The 21,470-nt window shown below is 46.5% G+C and overlaps 3 protein-coding genes across 3 annotated transcripts; 2 read left to right on the top strand and 1 right to left on the bottom strand.

The window, feature by feature from the left end:
• Positions 1-922: 922 nt before the first annotated feature.
• On the top strand, positions 923-5,169 carry LOC112892272 (shaggy-related protein kinase alpha). Its single transcript, XM_025959425.1, has 12 exons — positions 923-1,156; positions 2,240-2,431; positions 2,541-2,633; positions 2,869-2,928; positions 3,060-3,332; positions 3,515-3,589; positions 3,680-3,877; positions 3,980-4,030; positions 4,113-4,208; positions 4,290-4,373; positions 4,489-4,591; positions 4,731-5,169. The coding sequence occupies exons 2-12, from the start codon at positions 2,321-2,323 to the stop codon at positions 4,811-4,813; spliced, it is 1,227 nt and encodes a 408-aa protein (XP_025815210.1). The 5' UTR covers positions 923-1,156; positions 2,240-2,320; the 3' UTR covers positions 4,814-5,169.
• A 157-nt stretch (positions 5,170-5,326) lies between these two features.
• Positions 5,327-8,421, top strand: LOC112892273 (zinc finger CCCH domain-containing protein 3). The gene is made up of 5 exons (XM_025959426.1): positions 5,327-5,748; positions 5,908-5,987; positions 6,086-6,164; positions 6,670-6,765; positions 8,002-8,421. The coding sequence occupies exons 1-5, from the start codon at positions 5,613-5,615 to the stop codon at positions 8,109-8,111; spliced, it is 501 nt and encodes a 166-aa protein (XP_025815211.1). The 5' UTR covers positions 5,327-5,612; the 3' UTR covers positions 8,112-8,421.
• Positions 8,422-10,677: 2,256 nt separating this feature from the next.
• On the bottom strand, positions 10,678-12,048 carry LOC112891662. Its single transcript, XM_025958574.1, has 4 exons — positions 11,527-12,048; positions 11,241-11,429; positions 11,060-11,111; positions 10,678-10,964 (listed from the first exon to the last, which is right to left on the bottom strand). Exons 1-4 carry the CDS (start codon positions 11,961-11,963, stop codon positions 10,824-10,826), a joined length of 819 nt encoding a protein of 272 aa, XP_025814359.1. The 5' UTR covers positions 11,964-12,048; the 3' UTR covers positions 10,678-10,823.
• Positions 12,049-21,470: the final 9,422 nt, after the last annotated feature.

The raw sequence follows: 21,470 nt of genomic DNA, 5'->3' as shown, positions 1-21,470 counted from the left end.
CGGATGGCAACGGGAAGAAATAAAATTCCGATGCGAGGATGGTGAGGAAACAATCGGTATTCAAATTGCAATCTCGAAAAAGAAAACGGGCAAAACCACGGTGCTCCAAACGTGCAACGGAACCGATTTCGGCAAAGGTATAGGTCGTAAATTCTCCAGCTTGTTTATGTTTGGCGTCCAAGTCGTCCGTTTGTCCCATGTCCTCCTCCGGTCAGATTTCGCTCGCGAGTTTGAAAATTTCGAAACCGAACGCACCTGCTCGGCTGCTCCTGCGGTCCCGGGTGGGACTGGGAGGGAGGGAAAAGCCCGGCCCACCCCACCCCACTCCACCAGCTCACCCGTTCCAGTCAACAGTCCCCCTCCCCTGTTGCCGGTGGTCCTCCGTCCTCCCCCACTCGCCCCCGCCGATTACCGTTCTCGCCTCGACTTCAAAACAGGAGCCCAGATCTAACCACGCCCGGGGGCACGACCGTCTTTTCCCCGTCCCCCAGTATTCGAATCTCGCCCGCCCAGATGCGGTAGAAATAACGGGCCGACGCAGAACCCTCCAGCCCCCGCGGATCCTACCCACCGGATGGCGGGCCCCAAATCCTCCCGGGTCCACGCGGCAGCGGGGAGGGCCGGGCGGGCGAACTGTGGCCGAGGCCAGGCCCCCGACGTAGTCCGGGGTGCGGGCCCCGCGGATTTGACCGGTCAAAAGGCGTGGCCCAACCAAACCCCAAGGGATCCGGCGCTCTCTGCGCACTGCACCCGCAGCCAGATGCCTTCGTTGACAGGTGGGCCTAGTATACTTGGGACCCACATATCCGTGGGCATAGGGGGTGAAGGTGGGAGTGCGCGCGGGCGTCATGTGGTGGTGGTGGGTGCTTTGACTGCCGGCCTCGGCAGCAGGCAGGCAGGGAGGGGCAGGCACAAATCATTTCGGCCGCTGCGTCGCGTTGGGAGCAGTATTCTGCTTTGCTTGCGTCCCGACAAGCGGAAAGAAGAGGCGGGGGAGGGAGGTAGAAAGGGGGAGGAAAGGAGGAGGGGAGCGAGAGGGCCGCCAGAGGGGGAGGAGCGGGGAGGAAGAGCCGTAGAGGAAGGGGGGAAGCAAATCTTGGAGGGGAGTCGAGAGATTCCTGCGGCGGAGGAGGAAGCGCGAGAGGAGGCTAGAGAGGTATGGACCGTCCGGCCGGCCGGACGCCCATCTGTTCTTGCTCCTGGATTTGGCTGTTTGGTTTTTGGGTGTGTTCTTCTGCGTTGGTGGTTTGTGACCGCGGATATGCGCCCTCGGTCCATGGTTGCGGGCGCCGCTGGCGTTTCTTGGTGCGCTGTTCGTGCGTCTCCGTGGATCTGCGTTTTCCCGGCGTGAGGCGTGGGCCTTCCGCAGTCTGTCGGCTGATTCGGCCTGTTCGTCCCGCGGGTCAGCTACGGTTTATGGAAGTTCCCGTGTTCTTGAGGAGGTCGACATCGTTCTGGGAAAGATGCGGCCTTTCTCTGGGTTTGTGTTCATGTTTAGTCGGCCTGGAACATTTACGCGGATCTTAGGACTGCTATTGCTGTATAGGTTTCGCTCTAGACTGCTTATCATGCGAAAAATTGGTCCCTGATGCAGTCGATTCGTGCCCAATTTTTTGGATTATTTATATGGTTTGCTTGTTCCCCTTTGTTAGAGGCTCAGATACTTGCGTTTGCTCCTGAACAGACTTAGGGGGTTCATAAATTAGGATTATTTTCTTTGACTTTCCAAGAGTTAGCAGCACGTTGGTACGATATGCTGTAGTTCTGGCCAGGAGATATGCATCCGAGCTTTTCCTTTCATTTCAAGGTAGGCGATTTAGGAGGGGAAAAGTTGCTTCGGGAATGAACATGGCGTCATGTGAATCCCTGCGATCTGGCAGTCTATTGAAATATATATTTGGAGCGGGGAGCCCGAGGATAAGACGGCCATTCTTAATCTTTACCCATGGCTAAACTCTGGCTAGTAAATACGAAGGACCTACCTTTCGAGGTTTTGATCAGTCTATGCGAAAATGTTCTCTTCTTGTAATGCGTGTCAATTATTGGGTGATTCTGGGCGCCCTGGTTTTCTGCTTGCATCATGATTTGCAAACTTGGGAAGAACTTATTCCCACTTCTCGCATTTGCCTAGATTCGAGGGATGATTTTTTACTTGTTAACAAAGCTCAACTCGTTGATGTAGCCATTGCAATATCTATAACCACCCTTCTGATCAATTTTATTGCTGATGCACTCACAGGAAGCCCAATAGATCTACTACAGCTGTTGTGAATTGATGCAAAGCTGAGTCGTCATTGGTGTAGCCCCGTCTTCCTCAGAGATGGCATCAGCAGGTGTAGCCCCATCCGGGTACAAGAACAGCAGCAGCACCAGCATTGGTGCTGATAAGTTGCAGGATCACATGAACGAGCTAAAGATTAGAGATGATAAGGTGAAGAACTGAAGATGCATTGACATCTTCTTTTGGGCTAACCATAATTGTTCCAGATTGTGTGAAAATGGGATGTTGTTGTAACATTTGACTTGAATGGCAAATGCAGGAAGTTGAAGCAACCATAATTAATGGGAAAGGGACAGAAACTGGGCACATAATTGTGACTACTACCGGTGGCAAGAATGGTCAACCGAAGCAGGTGAGTGATTTCACTGCATTTGACAGGGATTTAGCAACTATCGAACACGTTTTTAGTGTGTGCATGAATCTAATAATTCAAATTCTACTTGACCATGGTCAAATGTGCTTCTGCTTTTGAATATTGCCAATGTCTTTGTGATGCTAGCATATAAGATGGTGCAATCTAGTTTTCCAGATCAATTTTGTTATTTACTTTTTGTATAATAATATGTATTTGTTGATTGAACTTGCAGACAGTGAGCTACATGGCTGAGCGCATTGTAGGTCAAGGTTCTTTTGGGATTGTCTTCCAGGTTAGTTGCAACAACCTGTGGCTGAGATATGTTATTTAGATCTTTCATCTATTGCATGATATAAAGTATTGTGCTGTATACTTTAATGTGTAATCAGGGGCTGCTGCTAATTTGATTTCAATCTTTTGTAGGCTAAATGCTTGGAGACGGGTGAGACTGTTGCCATAAAGAAGGTTCTTCAGGATAAGCGTTACAAGAACCGTGAGCTGCAAACCATGCGCCTTCTTGATCACCCTAATGTCGTCGCTTTGAAGCATTGCTTCTTTTCAACAACTGATAAGGATGAACTGTATCTAAACTTGGTTCTTGAGTATGTGCCTGAGACTGTTCATCGAGTCGTGAAGCATCACAACAAGATGAACCAACGAATGCCACTTATTTATGTGAAACTGTACATGTACCAGGTAATAATTTGTCCTTTTCCATTTTGTGTATTTTTGTTATGGTTTTAGGAATACTTGAATACCTTAGGTTTTCTGGATAATGTTAAATAATATTTGATAAACTTAGAGACAGTTCTTTTCACCTAATTATGGACCGCTGTTGTATGCTGATTTTTTTATTTTTTGTTATTGGTTTTTGGCAGATATGTAGGGCACTGGCTTACATTCATGGTAGTATTGGCGTTTGCCACAGAGATATCAAGCCACAAAATCTTCTGGTATGCTGGAAAACTATCTTACTTTGCTCCTGATCATATACTAGAAGACATGTTTCATATGTTTTAATTGATTTCTGAACTTCACTACAGGTGAACCCACACACCCACCAGCTTAAACTATGTGACTTTGGGAGCGCAAAAGTTCTGGTCAAGGGGGAACCCAACATATCATACATCTGTTCCCGATACTATAGGGCTCCAGAGCTCATATTTGGTGCCACTGAATATACTACAGCAATTGACATTTGGTCTGCTGGATGTGTTCTTGCTGAGCTTATGCTAGGCCAGGTAAACTGTCTTCATTTCATGTGCAATTCAAAAAAAATTTTGTGTTCTTCAAGTGAGCAGAGTTTGAGTTTGTACTGACTTAGAAGAACTTCTGTTGCACAGCCTTTGTTTCCTGGCGAAAGTGGTGTGGATCAACTTGTTGAAATCATAAAGGTAGGTGTCGATTCTGGTGACTTGTGAATTATCTTCCTGCACAGGCATAAATTCTTAACATCCTCAATATTGTGCATTTCAGGTCCTTGGTACCCCTACAAGGGAAGAAATTAAATGCATGAACCCGAATTACACAGAGTTCAAATTCCCACAAATCAAAGCACATCCATGGCACAAGGTGCAAGTCTTTCTACATTTGTTACAATGTTGTAAAAAGTTGGTCACTATTGAGTTACTAATTGGACATTCTATCTTTCAGGTATTTCACAAAAGGCTGCCACCGGAAGCTGTTGATCTGGTATCCCGGCTGCTCCAGTACTCTCCGAATCTGAGATGCACTGCTGTAAGCAAATGTCATTGCACATTACATAGTGGAAATACACAACACCAGAAATGTCATTGCACATTTCCTTGTTGACTTTATGATTTGCTAAGATCTTTTTGAAACTTTTGTCCAGGTTGAGGCACTCGTTCACCCATTCTTTGATGAGCTTCGAGATCCTAATACCCGTCTTCCAAATGGACGCTTTCTGCCACCCCTTTTCAACTTCAAGCCGCACGGTATATTTCATGCTTACTTGTTTCACCATTGGTATTATAAGCTTGTAGCTGTTCAGTTAGCACCAGTGTGTAGCCCCAAGTTTGTTTTTTGGATGGATGGTATCACCAACTTACGTTTGCCATTTGTGCTATCCTACAGAACTGAAAGGAGTCCCAGCAGACTTTGTTGCGAAATTGATCCCAGAACACGCAAAGAAGCAATGCCCCTATGTTGGATTGTAAGATGATCGTGCCTTGAGGCAGGAACCCGCCACGGCAAGTGTGCATTTTCCCTTGGGATGTTGGATGATTGGCGGCATGCACACCTGGCGGTTGAAGATGCTAGGTTACCTGTTTGTACGACAGCTGTGACCTGTGTAGCTGAGTAGTGTATGTCGCAACGACATGTAACGGCACCCCCTTTCTACTAACTGACGCTCACCTGAGATTGCCATAGCTGATCTTGTAATATGTTCTAGAGCAGTATGAATGTATTTATGGTAGCTTGATCTATGTATGGATTCACTTCGTTTTTCCTAGTCCCCTTTGTCTCCAGACCCAGACTGCTACCTTGTTTTATGTTTCTGAATTGCTTGCTACCTGTGGGCTACCAGCTTACTCCTATCGGTTACTGCTATATGGTGATCAGTCGATTGTTGATAAACTTTTTTGGTTGACATGATGCTAAAATTCGATTAACTTGAAAGTGCGCTCTGGAACAGCTGACATGAGTCGTGGTGCGCTTGGGGTCTGAAGGTTTGAGACGATTCAATCGAATGCGAATGTCTGTTTCACATGTTAGATCTGAGGCGTTTGAGATTCGTTGGAAGACAATTTTCTGTGAATGTGAATAAGTGAATTGGAGTGCTATGTTTGTTTCCCGTATCGTTCTCTAGGGTTCGGTTGGTTTGGGATTAGCAAAGGAAATTTTTGTGTCTTGCAAATTTTTTAGTAGAATTTGTTGCTGCAACTGCAGAAGCATGGCTTGAAGGCAGCAAGAGATCAGAAGGGAAAGTGCGCCGAGAGGAGAGTTGCCAAGAGGATGCCGTTGGGGAAATACTACTGCGATTACTGCGACAAGCAGTTCCAGGACACCCCCGCCGCCCGGAAGCGCCACCTGCAGGGCACCCAGCACCAGCGCGCCCGCGCCCTCTGGTACGACTCCGTCCGCCACCAAGGTCAGCTCCCGATCCCTCCTCTTCTTCTTCCCTCTTCCCGGTCGTCGCTGCCTCTCCTCTGGTTGGCAAGTTTCGTCGAACATCTTGTCTGCCACGGCCACCGCGGCTGTTTCGAGTTCAGGGTCCTGCTGACCCGTCTTCTTTTTCCGTCGTCGGCAGACCAGCACGGCGGCGCTTCCTCCCTCCTCCTGCCGGACGGCACCCTCGCCAAGGGCGTCTGCCACCACTTCGTCCGCACGGTGAGTCATCTCGGGTTGCCTCGGTAACTTAGCCGGTGTCGCGGATACGCCAAGAGTAGGCCGCTCTTAATTTTGATGCCGATTCCTTCATGTCGCAGGGGACTTGCAAGTATGGGGATTCATGTAGATACTTCCATCCCAAGCCAGATGTTGCTAATCCATCGTTAGCTGCACCAGGTAAGGGTTTGGACAGGATCGTTTGAATGCAATTGGTACCGGAATTGGGTGCAACTTAGGGACTGTTTTAACATCTGCTACTCCATACTGATCTTTTTGGTTATTTAAGTGAATAACATTGAATTATAAGTTGCATTTGGGCTACATCCTGTTTGAATGAATGGAACACTTCTTGAAGGTCATGACATGTTCATACATTTGATTTAGCTACTATTTGATTTACAATTGCTTTCGATTTAAGTGAGGAACTGCTACTGCAATTCGTTGTAGACGATATCTGCTGGAGTGTTGAAACCTATTGCCTTGTTGGGTATAAAAATGCTACTTATTACTAGTTAGCATTCAGGGCAAAGCTCATCTTTTACGTTTTTTTTGGCTACCTTGTGGTTGTTGTAATATGGAAAATAATTGATTATTAGTTCAGTCAGTGCTAAACAATACTTAGTTTTAAGTTGGATTTAGTCCATGGATAGGCCTTATATCTTCAAACAACTTCTATATTCAGGGCCTGGGCCTGGAACCATGGTGCAGCAGTCTAATTTTCTTGGCAGCCAACCCAATTTTGTTGGATACCAGGCAGCTGAACGAAATTCTTTCTCAGGTGACCTTTTTTCTTATCAAACAGAATATTGTTTTAATTTACTGTCTGCCTAGTCCAGAAAATTGCATGAAACCATGAATGAATAGCTGGGTTTATTTTGTAAACAATCATTTTCCCGCATTTTAGTTAATTTTAGAGATTTCTTACAATATCCTTCTGAAATCTGAACTTAAATTAAGAATAGGAAAGTACGAGTGATCATATGCAATCCAGTCAATCAGGCAACTATTAGAGATGACATTTGTGTCTTAACTATAGTTGTCTCTCCAACCCAGAATAAACATGGCACCTTTAATTTCAGAAATTTAGTTTTAAGATCAAAAGGTTGTGAGGCAAGTTGGGCACTGGGTGCACTAGTTTTAGCTTCCACCCATGCTCTTCAGTGTTTAGATGGGGGCTAAGAGCCAAACATTCCCTTAGCACTTCTAATTTTCTCACACTGGAGCTGTCACAACATGCTGCTTGCTTTTTCTTTATCATGGATAATGCTCATGTGCTTAGCATGCCATGAATCAACTTTTGGGCTAGAGAGAAAGGCAAGTCTGTTGATACTTTCAAGTGAGACCAAAAGTACTACTCACTATAGATGTAGAGAGCACTCTGAAGAAAGAAATGAAAGATGCATAGGATTTTTATTTTGGTTTCTCTGAAGCTACCTCAAACAGCCAAACTTACACAAAAATTCTTCAGTTCTGCCAGATAGCTGCATTTCTAGCAAAAATTACACTATGCAACAAGCTAACGGGTCATCATGCTTTTGTTTCGGTTAGCTGTCATGCCATGAATTGGGTCCCTTGTTATACAATCATCAGCGATATCTAGTCAGTCAGTCATGTGCCAGCGGGTCCATTGGTTGGTGACTTGGTGCTTCCCAGAGACTGATGAATGATGATGAGCTGCCATTTGGATGTTTCGAGGCTATTCGATTGCAAATGGGCCTGTCGGTTGGTTCCTTCAGATGACCAGGGAGGGAGGCCCTACAGATTAAAGACCTTAAACTTGTTTGGTTCAGAGCTGTTGTCAGCTTCCTGTGTCTGCAGGAACCATGCTTGCTGTCTTTACTCCGAAAAACTGCCATGCTTGCAAGTGCATAAGCTGCCACTGCCAGGGTAGCATAGGGTTCACCTTGTTGCAATTGCGCCATCATGCTCTATCTCCTTAACGAGTTTCACCACACCAATCTTTGTAGAGTTTCCCGTCGGTAATGATCCGTTTCTTTCTGTCATGTTTCCACAGGGAATGTATCCGGGGCCCACACCTCCTGGTCCTGGGGCAACCTACCGCCGTCGCTGCAACCCCCTCCTGAAGTCGGCTATCCCCCCCTTCCTTTTGTCGACTGGGGCTGAAGGAGCTTCGCCCCATGCTCAACACCGGTTGCTTAATGCTAAAACGCCTATGTTCGGTATCGGTACATGGTAGAGCGAAGGGGATCCCAGCTCCAAGTTCCAACCGCAGAGCATGCCTGTACGTCATTTGGATACTGTGTCCCGTGGGGTTCTTCTGGCAGCTGGGAAGTTGCCATCCATGTACAAGTAGCACTTGTTGAGCTTAGGTGGTGCACAGCACCTGGCTTTCTCAGAAGATTTTGTAGGAGTATGACGCTGTCTTTGCTGTGTTGGTTATTATAGCACCGTTGTTGTGCCGCCTTCTTGCTCATCTCATTTTGGATTCAGAGATCATTGTTGGTCTGTGGGAAGGAGACAATTGGTGTGTGGCGCTTGCTGCTCGTCTCCGGCAGGCAGGCCGACGATGATTCGCCGACCTGCTCGGCGCATTTCCGCCTTCCGCTCTGAGCGGCCGGCGATCTGGCGAGGCTCTGTCGACTCCCCGGCGAGCGAGGGTCGTCTACGCGGTGGGGGGCGGGGGGAGAAAGGGGACCATGGACGATGGACCCGGCCTAATCCATGGGAGGTCGCTCCCTCGGTCTAGGGGGCACGCCACGTCTGTCTGGTAGCACGATTGCAACTGTGGCCGTTGCATTGCAACGTCTGGTGTCGGCAGGGACAGGCCCGAGCCGTCAGGAGAGCCAAGTTGGTATCGGACGCCTTGGCGTCCGGTGGTGTTCAGGCCGGCAAGGCAGCGGAACAGGCTCGCGAGCCATTCATTTGGGCAGCACGAAATGTTCGCACGGATTTCATCCAAAATTACAGAAAACACATGGCAAGCATCATCGAGTTGACGAGTTGCTGCACACAAGTTATCCCGGAGTGTTGTCAAACGAGCTGCATCCACGCGGACTTGCGGTCGACGCGCGGCCACTCCAGGCAGGCGACCAGCCACCGTTCCTCCTCCTCCACGGCGGCGGCGTCGCGGCGGTCTCGTGCCGCCGCCGGACGCGCCGGTGGGAACGTCCTCGTCTCCAGCCTCTCTTCCTGCGCCGCCGCCTCCTGCTCGCCGGCGAGTCTCTCGTCATTGCCACTGACGATGACGCGCAGGAACAGGAGGAGCGAAGCCATCGATCAATGGATCGATCGATCTGCACAACGCGCATATGGTAGATGGCAATGCTCAAGCATGGACCAACGGCAGTGACAGCTACTACATATAGTGAAGACGACACATGAGCTCAGGTGTGCACGATCCTTTTCTTTTCTTTTTTTTTACTGGTGTCTGGTGAATCTGCATTTCTTGCAAGAAATTTGTTGCGTTCCCGCACGATTGTTCTGTCAGGTGGATCACAGAAAGGTCATGGTCGGGTGTTTGGTCGTGTTGCTGTCTGCTGCAGCGTAGGTGGCCAGTTGGGGTGTGGTTGGTGCTTGGCACTGATGTTGTGAAGGCATTCTGCCTGGCCGGCCGCCTGGTTGTTCTTCTGTCGGTGCTCACTCACCCAACATTCTGGTTTGGGCTTTCAGGGTGTTTTCTTTCTAAGTTTTGCACAATTTTCGCTCACCGCATGTGGTTCTGCAGCGAGTATGTTACCTGACTGAATTTTGTTTTTTGTAAATGCTACCTAACTGAATTTCGAATGGGCGCTCGTTAGATTCGTGCACTGCGTTGGCCTATGGAGTGTACGTCTTGCCTAGTGCCCTTTGGTCATACCAACTGCTGAACTGTTCCAAGGCAATTCGAGTTTCTTCAGTCACCGGTACTGTTAGTTTTTGCAGAACCTGTCAATTAAGCACGTCACTCGTAGCATAGGAGTCGAATTCAGGCTTTTATACCAGAAATTCAGGTTAACCTAGAGTAACAATAAAACATATCAGTCCGAGTTAAACAGACAGAATGACAATTCTAGTCATTTTTACGTTAAAAAAACAATTCTAGTCATTTTCAGGTGAAGATGGATTTTATCTCGATAGAAATTCGCCGTTTTGGAAATAAACAAAGTTTCGAAAAATGGTTGAAAATTAACAAAATTCTGACCGTTTTCTATTTATGGTGCTAAGTGGGCCTTTTTATCCTGTTTTTGGCATTAACTTTCTGACTAACTCTGGGCAGAAGTGTCAATGAGAGAGTTTAGTGGCCAAAACAAAGTTTGAACTGGACCAATGCAACAAATGAAACAGAACGTCTGAAAAATAGGGTTAACACAATCAAGAAGCAGGGAATCCCAAACACAACAGAATTCAGTAGGTGGTTTGCAGTATGCTTCAGTTTTAAACAGACTTAAAAGCAGAGTAAAGTACTGCTCTTCCAATCTGCCGCTGCATACATCTCCCTGGACAGTCTTCCCTGAAGACAAATCCTATTAATCATCAATTCGGCATGCTTTCAGACCATTATCACAAAAGTTATGCGCAACCGCGCCCGTCGTTCTCTTCTCCCTCCGGCCGGGATCCGCGCGGCCACCATGAAATCAAGGCCGCGTCGCCGTCAGACGCTTGCCGGAACAGCCCGGGCATACGCTCCCAGCAATCTCGACATGCCCAGAGAACCTTCGCGCGGCATGATCCAACAACCACCATGGCACCATGCCACTTGGCGCCGCGCAACGCCGCGAATTCTGAATAATCGTGCAACTGTACATCGACGATCACAATGTTTTTTTTTTCCATTCAGTCTGGAATCCTGCAAGGTGAACGGAGCAGGATGCCACGAGCGTGGTGATGTTCCCGGTGTCACGACGGAGGTGCTGTGTCGTCCCCCTCGGCGCCGGCGCCGCCGTCCGCCACTGACAGCCGCGCGTCGAGCCACCTCGCCAGGTTCGCCAGGAACGGGGTGTAGACGAAGTAGCACGTCGTCGTCCAGCTCACGAGCCCCTGAACAACCGCGCACGCACGAGACGACGTGACGCGCGCTATCCGACAGAGGACGAAGGAGACGCGCCCGTCGCCGGGAGGGGAGGAAAACGTACCTCGCCGAGCAGGTGGACGTCGGCGTTCGGATAGCTCCAGCACCCAAGCAATCTGCAGATGCAATGCAACACCGGCAGCCGGCAATGTCAGCGAAAGCCAAAATAGAAATGCGCAGGCGAGCAGAGAGCAAGTGCAGAATGCAAGCGATAAATCTGGGTAAAGACTAAAGACTGGTGTCACTTGATCAATGGGATCTCGGCGAGGGGGCAGACGGTGCCGACGAGGCAGGCGAGGGCGAAGCCGAGCCAGGAGCCGTCGAGGAACAGCCACGCGAACTCGGCGCCGGCGAACAGGGCGTAGGACTCCACGTTGCTGGGCACCCCTGCCCCGTACAGCTCCGCGCTCAGCTCGATGAACAGAGCAAGAACACTGCGAACACGCGCAATATGAATCCACGTAATCGACGAATCATCGGTAGATGGATATGAGATCGGCAGATGATGCGTCGTGTAGCTTGTGAACGCACAGAAGCGACGTCGCCGTCTTCTGCGTGCTCCCGGTGGCCTTGGACTTGGGCGGCGCCCTCCCGTCGATGGCTAGGTGGAGCAGACCGACGGTGAGGTAGAACGCGCCGAGCAGGGGCGGCACCAGGACGTGGGTGTGGAGGGGCCCCACGTCGAGGGCGCCGTTGCCGTAGACCTGGAGGCCGACGCGGGAGTGGATCCCGTCGAGGATCGGGCCCAGGAGGAACCCCGCGCCGAAGAGCGCCGCTGAGACGGCCGGCAAGGCGCGCCGCCTCGAAGCTGGGGGCGGGGGCGGTCCGCGTCCGCCGCCGGGCAGGGAGCGGGTTGTTTTCAGCGACCGGCGGGGCAGTCTGTGGCGCAGGCGATGGCGCGGCGAGCGGTACGGGGGACGCGGCGGCGGAGGGGCGCCGGCGGCGAGCACGGCGAGCTTGGCGCGCATGTCTCTTATCCTGCGGGCGAGCTCTTTGGGCCACGCGGCGTGGTGCGGTGTTCGTTGCCAGTTGAACGGCCGTGATCCGTCCTTGGCCCAAGGGGCTTGCCGTTCTTCTTCCAAAGCCGTCCGATTAGCTATATGTGTAATATTTAGTACATACTATAGTTGGTGCTGTTTTGCATAGAAGTAGCAACACACTCTTTCTTTATTTAATAATGGTCACGTCAGCTTATTTGCTAGTAATATGTAAACACGTATAACAGTAGTATTTTCCCGTAGTAGCAACGTACGCCGCAGGTATCAATGCCGCAAGATACTTTTGAGTTTCGAGGAGTAAATATGAGATCTTTCTTCCCTTCAAAGAGAGTGACATCTTACGACAGAATCGGACAGAGGAACAATCCAAATTGCTAGCAACATAATCTCAAGCTGAGAGTAATTGCCCAACTGTGACCGTGCAATGGTAATCGACTAACTAATCCACCGTTAGTAGCCCCTCTTCTTTGACTACATTCCACCCGCTGACTACGAGAACGTAGAATTTTACGCTTCAATCAGCCAATCTTATAATGTGCTAAAATAGGAAAGCTGAGGGGTGAAATTGGCTGTTTTGCCTAGCATCGTGAACGGCGACTAGCAGTTTTTACAGTCCATTGTTTGCCTCGTTTTATTTGCCCTTTGCAATCAGCCGATGTGTCAAAGTGCTCATTGTCAGACCTAATTTCTGCAACTGCCCAATTGAATTTGATGCGCTATATGGAGCATTGGTCATTGTCCAAGCCATGCATTCCTCGCCGTGTGCACAGGCACCTGGGGAAGCTAGATCTGATAGTTGGATGCTACTCGACCAGCGATGACGAGCAAGGTTAAATTATTTCGTCATGGTCTCATAGATTTATTTTGTTATTTTTATTTCCAGATGGTACTCCCATGCACGCCCTGACCAATGTGTTCTCCATTTCTTTGTTGTAACTAAAGACGACGATGGCTTGCCACCAAACAAATGGAGCCGGTGTCACTGAAAGTGGGCCCGCTTAGGCCATGTTCGGAATGGCCATATATATCCGTAAGTTCCTGATTCTTTGTGACTAGCGCAGTGGCGTGAGTCATTACACGGAAACTTTTGGGCAAATGGAAGAGAAACCGATTGGATGGTACTTTTGGAGTTCAAAGCCGCCTACAATGAGTTAACACGGTAGCGCTCCGTCTAAAATTTTATCCCCTCTTATATACTTGACCTCAAGCCTTAATATATAGGTGAAGAGAAGAAGTTGGAAGGGTTTAGATAACAAAAATGGAGTATCATCGGTGTTACGTGAGAGTAAATTACATCATTTTCTTTCAGGAAAATAAAGCAACATGAATAATACAAAGCAGGGATATATAGAGGAACCCAAATAAAAGTTAATAAAAGTTACACTAGTATAGAAATAGTTTTTTTTTGCTCACGGTCTAATTGGGATTATGCTGGCGGTTCAAGTATCCACCAAGAAATCTCTACCAGTAGAAATGATCAATTATGCTGGCGGTTCGTGACCGCTAGCACAAATCGATCTTTGCTGGCGGTTGGTCAAAGCCACCAGCAATGATTCATTTGTGCTGGGGGTTGCTGACCGCCAACAAAGATGATAGGCTATAGGCTGGCAGTTGATAACCTGCCGGTATAAATGCTTGATCAATCCTAAATATATATAAATAGATTGATATCCATATACAACCACATCACATTGCATGACCCTAAATATAAAAGCAATTGAAATATTCGATAAAGCCGATACATATTACATTGTGATTGTTCCATCCAAGATGCCAATATCAAATTGCATGCCAACAATATATCATCTATTTGATATTATTCTTAAGCAAGAGGTACTAAATAAAGTTAACATCGCCAATCTTATATCCTAGGCTATCATCAATAAAAATCAAAGCACGGATAAGTGCACTATCCTTTCGTTCACATCGATAAGGAAGTGCTTTGCCATAAATGGTGAACATTGGTTTCGTAGCAGGAGACAGGATATATTGAACCTCAATAGAAGTCCGGTACGGGCCTTCCCTGGTACAGGCTGTCCCAGACTTGTACCAATGATAACCCAACTTCTCCAAAGCTAGACATAAAATATTTTGTAAAGTCATCGCCGTGAAGGTGTTGCCAAACATATCCTACAATGGGGATGGTAGACAAATATTATGAACTGTTTCACACAATAAAAGAAAGTACCATAATGTTATTAAATTGGTAAAAACTCACATACCATGTCAATTTGGTTTCCTTGTGCAAGTCTCTCACAGTGACTAACAATATCATGTTCATTCTGTCGAAGTGCTCTGATTTTGAACCATGACAAATCCCGAACTAAATAACCATGCCTTTCAAGTTCTGCCAGGCAAGCTTCCATAGCACTTCTTTCATAAGTCATCTCCAATAGGTGATTCTTTACCACTAGCTACTATTGGAATCATGATTTCTAGATCTTCTCTCGCCGGTATCTCGAAAGTGATTGTTAATTTCTCGTTCCATGGTTTGCACCTGAGGAGGTGTACCATATAAACCGTTTACTACGTCGGCAAGCCATATAAACATCGATCCGCTGCATTAGAGGTAGTGTAACATTAATAAGGATTAAAATAATCTTAATAATAAAAAAAGATCTTACTATTCCTGGAGCTGGTATGGTTGATTGAGGACATCGAGTTGGTCTAGTTCGATTGACTGTGCTGAACATGATGCCTGTAGGGCGAGCCACGGGTAAAGGGTAATCCTGATGCCCCGTACCACGATCGAGGCCACAACCGACACTACCACGACTAAAGCCACAACTTGCCATATGCCTATTCATGAACAATTTCATAGGGTTTTTATGCAGATTTCATACAAATAACAGAACCTAATCATAGTAACAATAACACATTCTATCAAATTTCATTCAAATAACAAGTTGCAATCGTCACACTCACACATTCTATCAAATTTTATTCAAATAGCAAGTTGCAATCAAGTCACACTCACACATTCTATCAAATTTCACTCAAATAACAAGTTGCTATCAAGTCACACTCACACATTCTATCAAATTTCATTCAAATAACAAGTTGCTATCTATCAAGTCACACTCACATATTCAAATAACAAATTCTACACTATTTATAAACAAAATGACGCATTCGAATAGATAAATTGTAGTGCACTTGACTAAAATCAATTTACCCGGGTGAAGAAGAGGCGGCGGTGCAGGAGGAGGTTGTGGCGGCGCGGAGGATGAGGAGGGGCCAGCAGCGTGGAGGATGACGTCGTAGCTGCGCAGAAGACGAAGAGGGCCCAACGCGGAGGAGAACACGGTGGCGCAGAGCGGATGGGGGCCGGCGGTGCAGGAGGAGGACGAGGTCGCGGTGGCGTGGAGGACAAGGAGGGGCTGGCGTGGAGGACGAGGTTGCGGCAGTGCAGGAGGACAAGGCGGCGGCTGGCGCAGGAGGATGAGGAGGGGCCAGCGTGGAGGAGGATGCGGCGGCGCAGAGCGGATGAGGGCCGTCGCAGAGGAAGAGGCGGCGGCAACGGGGATGAGGGCTAGTGGAAAAAATCGGCAGCCTGGCAGCATCTGTTCGATTGCGCGCCAGGAACGAGGAAAATTTCGCTCCATCCCGCCAATTAATGTTAACATAAACCAAGTTTGTATTTACAAGTCAATTCAAAAAAATTATAAGAAATCTTGTATATGCTCAAAAAAACTAAGACATTCCAGGATACCTTCGCAGGTCAATGACCATATATAAAAATACTAAGCTTATTTACAAAATATCAATGCATACATGTGTATCAAATTGACACATCTCCCTTAAAGTTACATAAATATTAAAGGAAACATGCAAGGGTTCATTAAATTAAAGGTGTTTCAAGTGATATGGACTTCAACCAACTTTTTACAGGTACTGTACAAGAAATAAAGCTTGGATTAGGGTATTCAATAATTTTAAAACTTATTTACCATTTTCTAGGGATTAAACGATTTTCTATACTTATTCTAAAAAATATTTGTGCCGGCGGGTCCTTAAGCCGTCCGCCAGCACAATTGATTTGTGCTGGCGGACGGATTATGGAAATCGCCAGCACAAATGACTATGCTGGCAGGCGGCTTAAGGACCCGCCAACACAAATGTGAGATTCAAACTAAAACTTACTGCGTACGAGTTTTTTGTCTGAACAGCATAACACACTTCCTCTCTTAGCTTGCTGTGTTCGAGCTCGTCGCTGCCGCATCCACCGCCACCACTTCCCCACCGCTTGCCACCGTTGCACCGCATCCTCCATCGCTCCGCCGCTTCGCCACTGCTTTCCCACCGCCGCATCCACCACCACTTCCCCGCCGCCGCTCCTTGCTTGCTCGGCCCATTCCTCACTTCTTCACCGCTCGCCACTGTGCCGCCGCCTCTTCTTCACCGTGCTGCCGCCACGGCCGCCGCTGACGCAAACCTGTCGACCTTCTCTACCACCTCTAGTTCATCGACATCACTTGAGTTTCAAGGTGAGGTCCATATGGAGAGCACCACAGGAAATTCATCCGCGGCGTCGAGCAGCTCCCAGTTCGTGGCTCTCCCCCTTCCTGACTGTCCCAACCCGTCATGTCAAACCAAGATCATTTGTCTAAGGAGCAGGGCAGGCAAGATTTTCTACAAGTGCCCAAACCACTACAAGCTGAGTATTTACGCATTAAGATCATATTTTGCTAGTTTGACATCACTTAAGTTGTTTATTTTAAGTTGTTGGTCTAAAATTATTTGCCTTAGCTTCCTTGTTAAGTTAGATTCTGGTTAATCAATGTAATGTTAGGTATTTATCTTAGCTTGCTGTCTTATTTGTCTTAGGTTATTTTGCTAGTTCACTAATGTTACATATTTGTCTTAACTTGCTTATTTAGTTAGATTATTCCAGTTAGCGTATTTCAGCATATTCTTAGATATTTGTCAAATTTTGGTATGAGGATCCGATATCTTGTCCATCAGTAACCAATGCTTGAGAGGTCTAGTGATCGGTCTCAAAAGTAGTGGAGTGCGATGGGGGACTTGGAATGAAAACATTACTTGAAGTGGTTGATAGGCAAACACCCATAATTGTTGCTTAATCGCCATGGAGGTAGTGTCGGTGCACGCAGTGTAGTTGATGCTCAGACTACAGCAGCCGCACGAGGACTAGTTCAGCCACGTGTTGTTCTGCCTCAAAGAGTTGAACCAGCTACCAGTAGTATGAGCATGAACTTTCAAAATCTGAAGATGCAAGTGTGTGATATGAGGATGGAGATGTGTCAAATGAAGATGCAGAATGAAGAAACATCTCGAAACATTGCTGACTTGGAACATGACTTGAACAAGAATGGAGTTGGATTTGTTACCCTCGTAGTTGTTTTGGGTCTACTTACAGGTGTGTTGGCATACCTCTTTGCTTCTGGTCTCTTAGGGGTTAGACTCGTGTAGTTAGATTGTACCATTATTTTAGGCTTGTTGTTTCCGTTCTAATTGTGAGATGTAGAACTTGGTTCATTTGTGTATACGACGGATGAGACTTGTGTTGATAGACTTTGTGTTTGATTTATGTTTGATAAATTTGAACCACATGTGGTATGTGAGCATAGTTTTGAATGTTTTCTGCTTGAATTCAGACATGCTGAAGTAATGCTTGATGAACTTGGGTCCTCCTAATTTGCATGGGCAACACATATGTGCTGGTGGACCACCTAAACAACCGTCAATAAAAGTTGGAACCATTTTCACCGGCGGATGCTTATGTAGCCAACCAGCGCAACTGCATTACTATAGGCGGTTCATAAACGGGCAGCCCCTAGAGCATTAGTGTTGGCAGCGTCCGGTACCAACCGCCAGCTGGAGGCGCAACAGAAACCGTTTCCATACCAGTGTTACTTGCAACAAGCTCACTTACTAGTAGACTACGATTGGAAACAGCAGCAGAAGAACTAATAATCACCTTACTAGCTTGCATCTCTTCTTTGACGACATTCCCATTATGGCCCTGCACTAATTGTTACAACTTACAAGCTCAGCTGTCAGCTCCTATCAGATTCAGCTAATCTCACTGTCAGCACTACTTGGCCAATCAACCCGCTACAGAAAAAAAATCATGAACGACTAGCAGTATACACCTCGTGTTAAGGAAATTGCTATGCGTACGAGTCCATTACGATCCAGCTGGTCTAGCTTGTTGCTGACTCAGGAGTCACGCACGTCGCGCTGTGCGTGGTTCTCTACTTCTCTGCTGATCTCGTCATAAGTTATGTGCGTGTGTATAGTAGCGTTATTTCCTTAAATAGTTAATTAATTTTGCCAAGTGTTTATCTATATTGCAAGTCACAAGTCACGTGTTTTTGGTACGAAATACGCTTGCAGTTGCCAGCACGGCAGCACGGACGGAGCCAGGAAATATATACATCTGGCTACAACAACAATGCCACACAAACCGTGTAGGCCCCTCTCCAGCCAAGCTTCGAACTCACAACCTATAAATATACACGTGTAGAAGTAGCTATAAGCGCGTGTAGAATAATTTTTTCATATATATATCATGATGTAGGGCGTATCTGACCTAACGAAAGGTATATACGAGGTATATGTGATCATACTAGATCATATGTCATGGTATATATACTTTAAGTATGTGACCATATATGGAGTATATGGACATACTTAATTTTATATACCAGTACTAATGTATAATTATGATATATTTAAAAGATAGGGATACTTTTAAAATTTTTCGTACATATCCCTCTGAAGTATCTTAGAATTAGTATATGAACATACTCAAAGTGATAAATGAGTATATGGATATAAGTACGGTGGTATAATGATAGTGAGAGTAGCTACAAGCACGGTGTTATATACATTACCAAAACTGAGTTTTCATAAATCACAATTAAATATTAAAACGACACATTTCATATAAACACAACAATGCTGTCAGACCCAGGGCCACGGGACTACGCATATGACGTACATATTTTAGGATAAAAGGTGGGATATGGCTCACATCCTACACTAATTGTAACTACTTGTACTGTAGTAGAACTAGTTGGAACAGAAGAAAACTATCCAAAAAGTACTCGGATAGGACTCCTGAACTCGTATCCGGCTAGGATTTCCATATAACGCTATCCCACCAAACTATATAAGGGCGGGCAGGGACCCCTCCAAACAGATCAACCAGATCAACACCTAAGATAATACAAATCACCACATAGGACGTAGGGTATTACGCTCTTGGCGGCCCGAACCTATCTAAACTTTATGCTCCTTGCACCTTCGAGTTTCTGATCTCGGCGACACCCTACCTACAACACACCACCTTAGGGGTATCCCTCGGTGGGTTTCGCGATAAAACACCGACAAATGCCAAAAGGCAACCGGCAGTTTAAGCAGAAACAAAAATAAAATGCATTTGAAGGGAGCTAGTCTCCATACTCCCTACTGAGACATCAACAAATTTGACCAAGCAATAAATAAATCTAATTAAGACACAACCCATCTATATAAATAGCCGGACCTATGCGCATTTGTGGCTCATGATCGATGCAACTTTACACCTAGCTCCATCGATGCGAGAAGAAGACAAGTCCGTGCAAGTTGAAAGAAACACCAGCAATATATACCTCTTCACTGAGACTAGGAAGAAACACAAAACGGGAAGGCGGCGACCTCCCAGCAGCTGTCCATGGCCATGCATGGAGATGGAGCTCTCATCATTGTCATCCAAGCTATTTTCATTTTCAATCAAGGAAAAAGACACAACGAGACTTATTTGGAAGGAGCTAGCTAGAGACGTCTCTGGCCTCCAACATTTTTGTAACGATGAAGGGAGGAAGTTATCTAGGGCCTGAACTATCGAGCTAGCTCTAGCTATTTGCTCTAACTAACGACGTACATGATCGTAGCACGACACATGCATCTTGCCAGTTGCCACGTATTGGCCTTGTGATGCTCTTAGATTTATGATTTCAATACATCAAGTGGTCTTGACTCGGTCATTGCCCGGGCCTTGATGCAAACATCACACATAATGAAAGGTTTGCATGCATCATGCAAAGCCCGGGCCATTAAGCATTGATAACAACAACTCCTAGAGCAGGCGTTTATTTCCTTTCACACGGGAGATATGATCGGGCACGACATGTGCATATATGTGTGCCTATTTAGGACTCTTTTCTTTCCTTATTTGCTATACTAACACGTTAGGGAAAAGTATCCATACCAATCGGAAGCTGTCTAATTTTTTACACTTACTAGCTAGGATAGTACTTTACTTTAGCCGAGCTTAATCTCAGACGGAAGTTGAGCACTTGTGTTAATTTGTGCCTGTGGCTTGAGAATAATCGGCTACAAACCCTCATTTTTAATTTCTTGCTATACATTTGGCTGAGACACATGTCCACAATCCAACTACTACGCTTATTGATGGACGACGTTGATCTGACAAGCTAGAGAAATCTGAGTTGCTGGCAACAAATCAATCTCTTTAGCATGTGCCATGCCGTTGGGTCCCATGCATATCATGTGTGGTGTGGTCGCCTTTTGTTTGTTCGTTTATCTCAAGAACAACAATAAGTTGATGCTGTGAACCCATCATAGTTCTATTTCTCATGTGGTAGAATGTATCGATCGAATTTGTTAAGAGTACTAGACTCAGCATACGTGCTCTTATTTTCTAAATTTATATTAAAAATTAATTGCTCTACTTTTTTTTAACTAGTAGCTGTCTACCCGTGGATAGCAAGGTGCATACGTTGACCTCATCAGTATCAAGAGATCCTCCGGTCTAGTCGTTCAGAGAAGCTCATCGAGGTAGAGCGTGTGTGTACCAAGAGGTGGCATCTCACTAGGTACAGAAATAATATTTCGTCCTTCTTATTTATCCTGGATAGTTTTGGACCTGAGACTAATAAAGGCTTTAGTCTCAGGTCCAACGGCTAGAGGGCAGTGGAGAGCTTCACCAACCGGGACTAAAAGTCACCCTTTAGTTCCGGTTGGTGGCTCCAACCCGGACTAAAAAGTTCTTCATGGGTTAGTTTAAAAGGAAGGCATCCCATTCAAAGTCACATGTAATGTGTAGGTGGAGTGTTAAAGAAGTTGTGCATGAGGCAAGTGGTCTCGAGTTCGAGTTCTAGCACGGAGTAAATTTTCACTAGTACGGAAATGCTCAATAGTACCGTTCTTAAAGCTCTTTATAATTCCGGTTCCTCAACCGGGACTACGAATCCGGGACTAAAGGTTCCAGTTCCAGCAAACGAGACTAAAGGGTCTGCCAGCCTAAAAAATTAATTGGCGCACGCACAACCAATCCTGCGGTCCACAGGATTCAAACTCAAAATCTCTTACCTCGCGGACAGCTTCTTCACCACCCTACTTACACACCATATGTGACTTTGAATGTGATACTTTCCTTTTAAACTAACCCATGAAGGACCCTTTAGTTCTAGATGGAGCCACCAACCGAGACTAAAGACCCTTTTA

This window comes from Panicum hallii, chromosome 5 (genome assembly GCF_002211085.1).
Source record: "Panicum hallii strain FIL2 chromosome 5, PHallii_v3.1, whole genome shotgun sequence".
NCBI classification, from domain to species: domain Eukaryota; kingdom Viridiplantae; phylum Streptophyta; class Magnoliopsida; order Poales; family Poaceae; genus Panicum; species Panicum hallii.
This window is presented reverse-complemented; position numbering and strand designations above follow the sequence as displayed.